Raw genomic sequence first — 1,716 nt, 5'->3', positions numbered from 1 at the left:
TCTCAGAGCTCATCTATATTCACAGCAAGATGCTCATCGCGGATGACCGGACAGTCATCATCGGTCAGTCCTGCATCAGGACCCCTGGCAGCGAGAGGGAGGGTGGGGAGAGGGGGAGCCGGGCCCAGCGGGGGTGGGGGGGTGATGGAGACTGGCTGGTCCTCTGGTGGAGGGTCCCCTCGGGGCTCAGGCTCACAAAGCGTGTCCTGCACCCGTGTCAGGCTCCGCCAACATCAATGACCGCAGCTTGCTGGGCAAGCGGGACAGTGAGCTGGCCGTGCTGATCGAGGACACGGAGATGGAGCCATCCCTCATGGACGGCCGGGAATATCAGGCGGGCAGGTTCGCCTTGAGTTTGCGGAAGCATTGCTTCAGGTAGAGCCGGGATGGGGTGCTGCGGGGGAGATGGGAGTCGGGAGGGGGCTGGGCTGCCTTCTGAGCAGATGTGAGGATGGCTTACAGGTAGTCCTGGAGTCCCCAGTCTGGCTTAGGGTACCAGCAAAGGAGGGCTATCAAAAAAATGAGAAACAAGTATTCTAAAAATATACATATTTTTTAAGATTTTATTTATTTATTTATTTGACAGAGAGACAGCCAGCGAGAGAGAGGGAACACAAGCAGGGGGAGTGGGAGAGGAAGAAGCAGGCTCCCCACTGAGCAGGGAGTCCATGCGGGGCTCGCTCCCAGGACTCTGGGATCACGCCCTGAGCCGAAGGCAGACGCTCAACCGACTGAGCCACCCAGGTGTCCTGGGTTTTCCAAGGATCTTATTCTGGTCTTGTGGGGACCCTTTTGTCCCGTAGTGTGATTCTTGGGGCAGATGCCCGGACAGACCTGGATCTCCGAGACCCTGTCTGTGATGACTTCTTCCAGCTGTGGCAAGACACAGCTGAGAACAACGCCAACATCTATGAGCAGGTGGGCACCGAGGACAAATCCATGGATTGTCCTGTTCAGGGTAGGATGGAGAGAGCCCCCGCCACCGAGCCATTCTCAGAAGGGAGATGAGGGTACAGGGGCATATCACGGATTCAGTGGCTCGGGGTCATTGTGGGGGGATATGGTGTGGGGACTGGGGGTGCCTGGCCCAGGTGGGGTTTTGGACTCTTGGCAGAGTCTCTCCAAGCCTTACTGCTTCTGTGCCCCCCGCCCACAGATCTTCCGCTGCCTGCCATCCAATGCCACACGCTCCCTGCGGGCGCTCCGGGAGTACGTGGCCGTGGAGCCCCTGGCCATGGTCAGCCCCCCTCTGGCCAGGTCTGAGCTCACCCAGGTCCAGGGCCACCTGGTCCACTTTCCCCTCAAGTTCCTGGAGGACGAGTCTTTGCTGCCCCCCCTGGGGAGCAAGGAAGGCGTGATGCCCCTCGAAGTGTGGACATAGCGGCAGCTGCAGGCCCAGCCGCCGGGCCCCACCGAGGCTGGCTCCCTGCCCCCAGCCCTAAGGACGGGGGGCAGTGCCCTCTGAAACCCAGGGCAGGCAGGCAGGCAGGCCTGAAGGGGACTAGAGAAGTCACAGCAGTGGAGCCTCCCTTGAGAAGCGGCCGGAAGAAGACGCTCCCGACCCTGGGCTGGGGAGGCAGGAGAGAGTCCTGGAGAAGTTCCTCCTCCCTGCTGGCCAGTTGAAACCACTGTTCTGGAGGAGAAACAAACCTCCAGCCCGAAAGCCTGGGGAAGCCTGTCCCTGCAGGAGAGGCCGGCTCTGTCCTGGGCCTTCCC

The 1,716-nt window shown here is 60.8% G+C and overlaps 1 protein-coding gene across 3 annotated transcripts in view; it reads left to right on the top strand.

Moving 5' to 3' along the window:
* The window catches only part of LOC103660447 (phospholipase D2), a 13,650-nt gene extending 12,256 nt beyond the window's left edge, over positions 1-1,394 (top strand). For 2 of the 3 annotated variants that reach the window (XM_040629890.1, XM_040629889.1), the window contains 4 exons: positions 30-63; positions 222-375; positions 804-918; positions 1,157-1,394. In XM_040629890.1, the coding sequence (XP_040485824.1) occupies positions 30-63; positions 222-375; positions 804-918; positions 1,157-1,381 (528 nt within the window). In that variant the 3' untranslated portion in view covers positions 1,382-1,394. The remainder of the gene's footprint in view (positions 1-29; positions 64-221; positions 376-803; positions 919-1,156) is intronic. The other variant, XM_040629888.1, reaches the window with a different exon arrangement.
* The last annotated feature ends 322 nt before the right edge of the window (positions 1,395-1,716 follow it).

Source organism: Ursus maritimus, unplaced genomic scaffold (assembly GCF_017311325.1).
Source record: "Ursus maritimus isolate PB19 unplaced genomic scaffold, ASM1731132v1 scaffold_14, whole genome shotgun sequence".
Lineage (NCBI taxonomy): Eukaryota > Metazoa > Chordata > Mammalia > Carnivora > Ursidae > Ursus > Ursus maritimus.
Note: the sequence above shows the minus strand (reverse complement) of the source record. Positions and strands in the feature narration are given on the sequence as shown.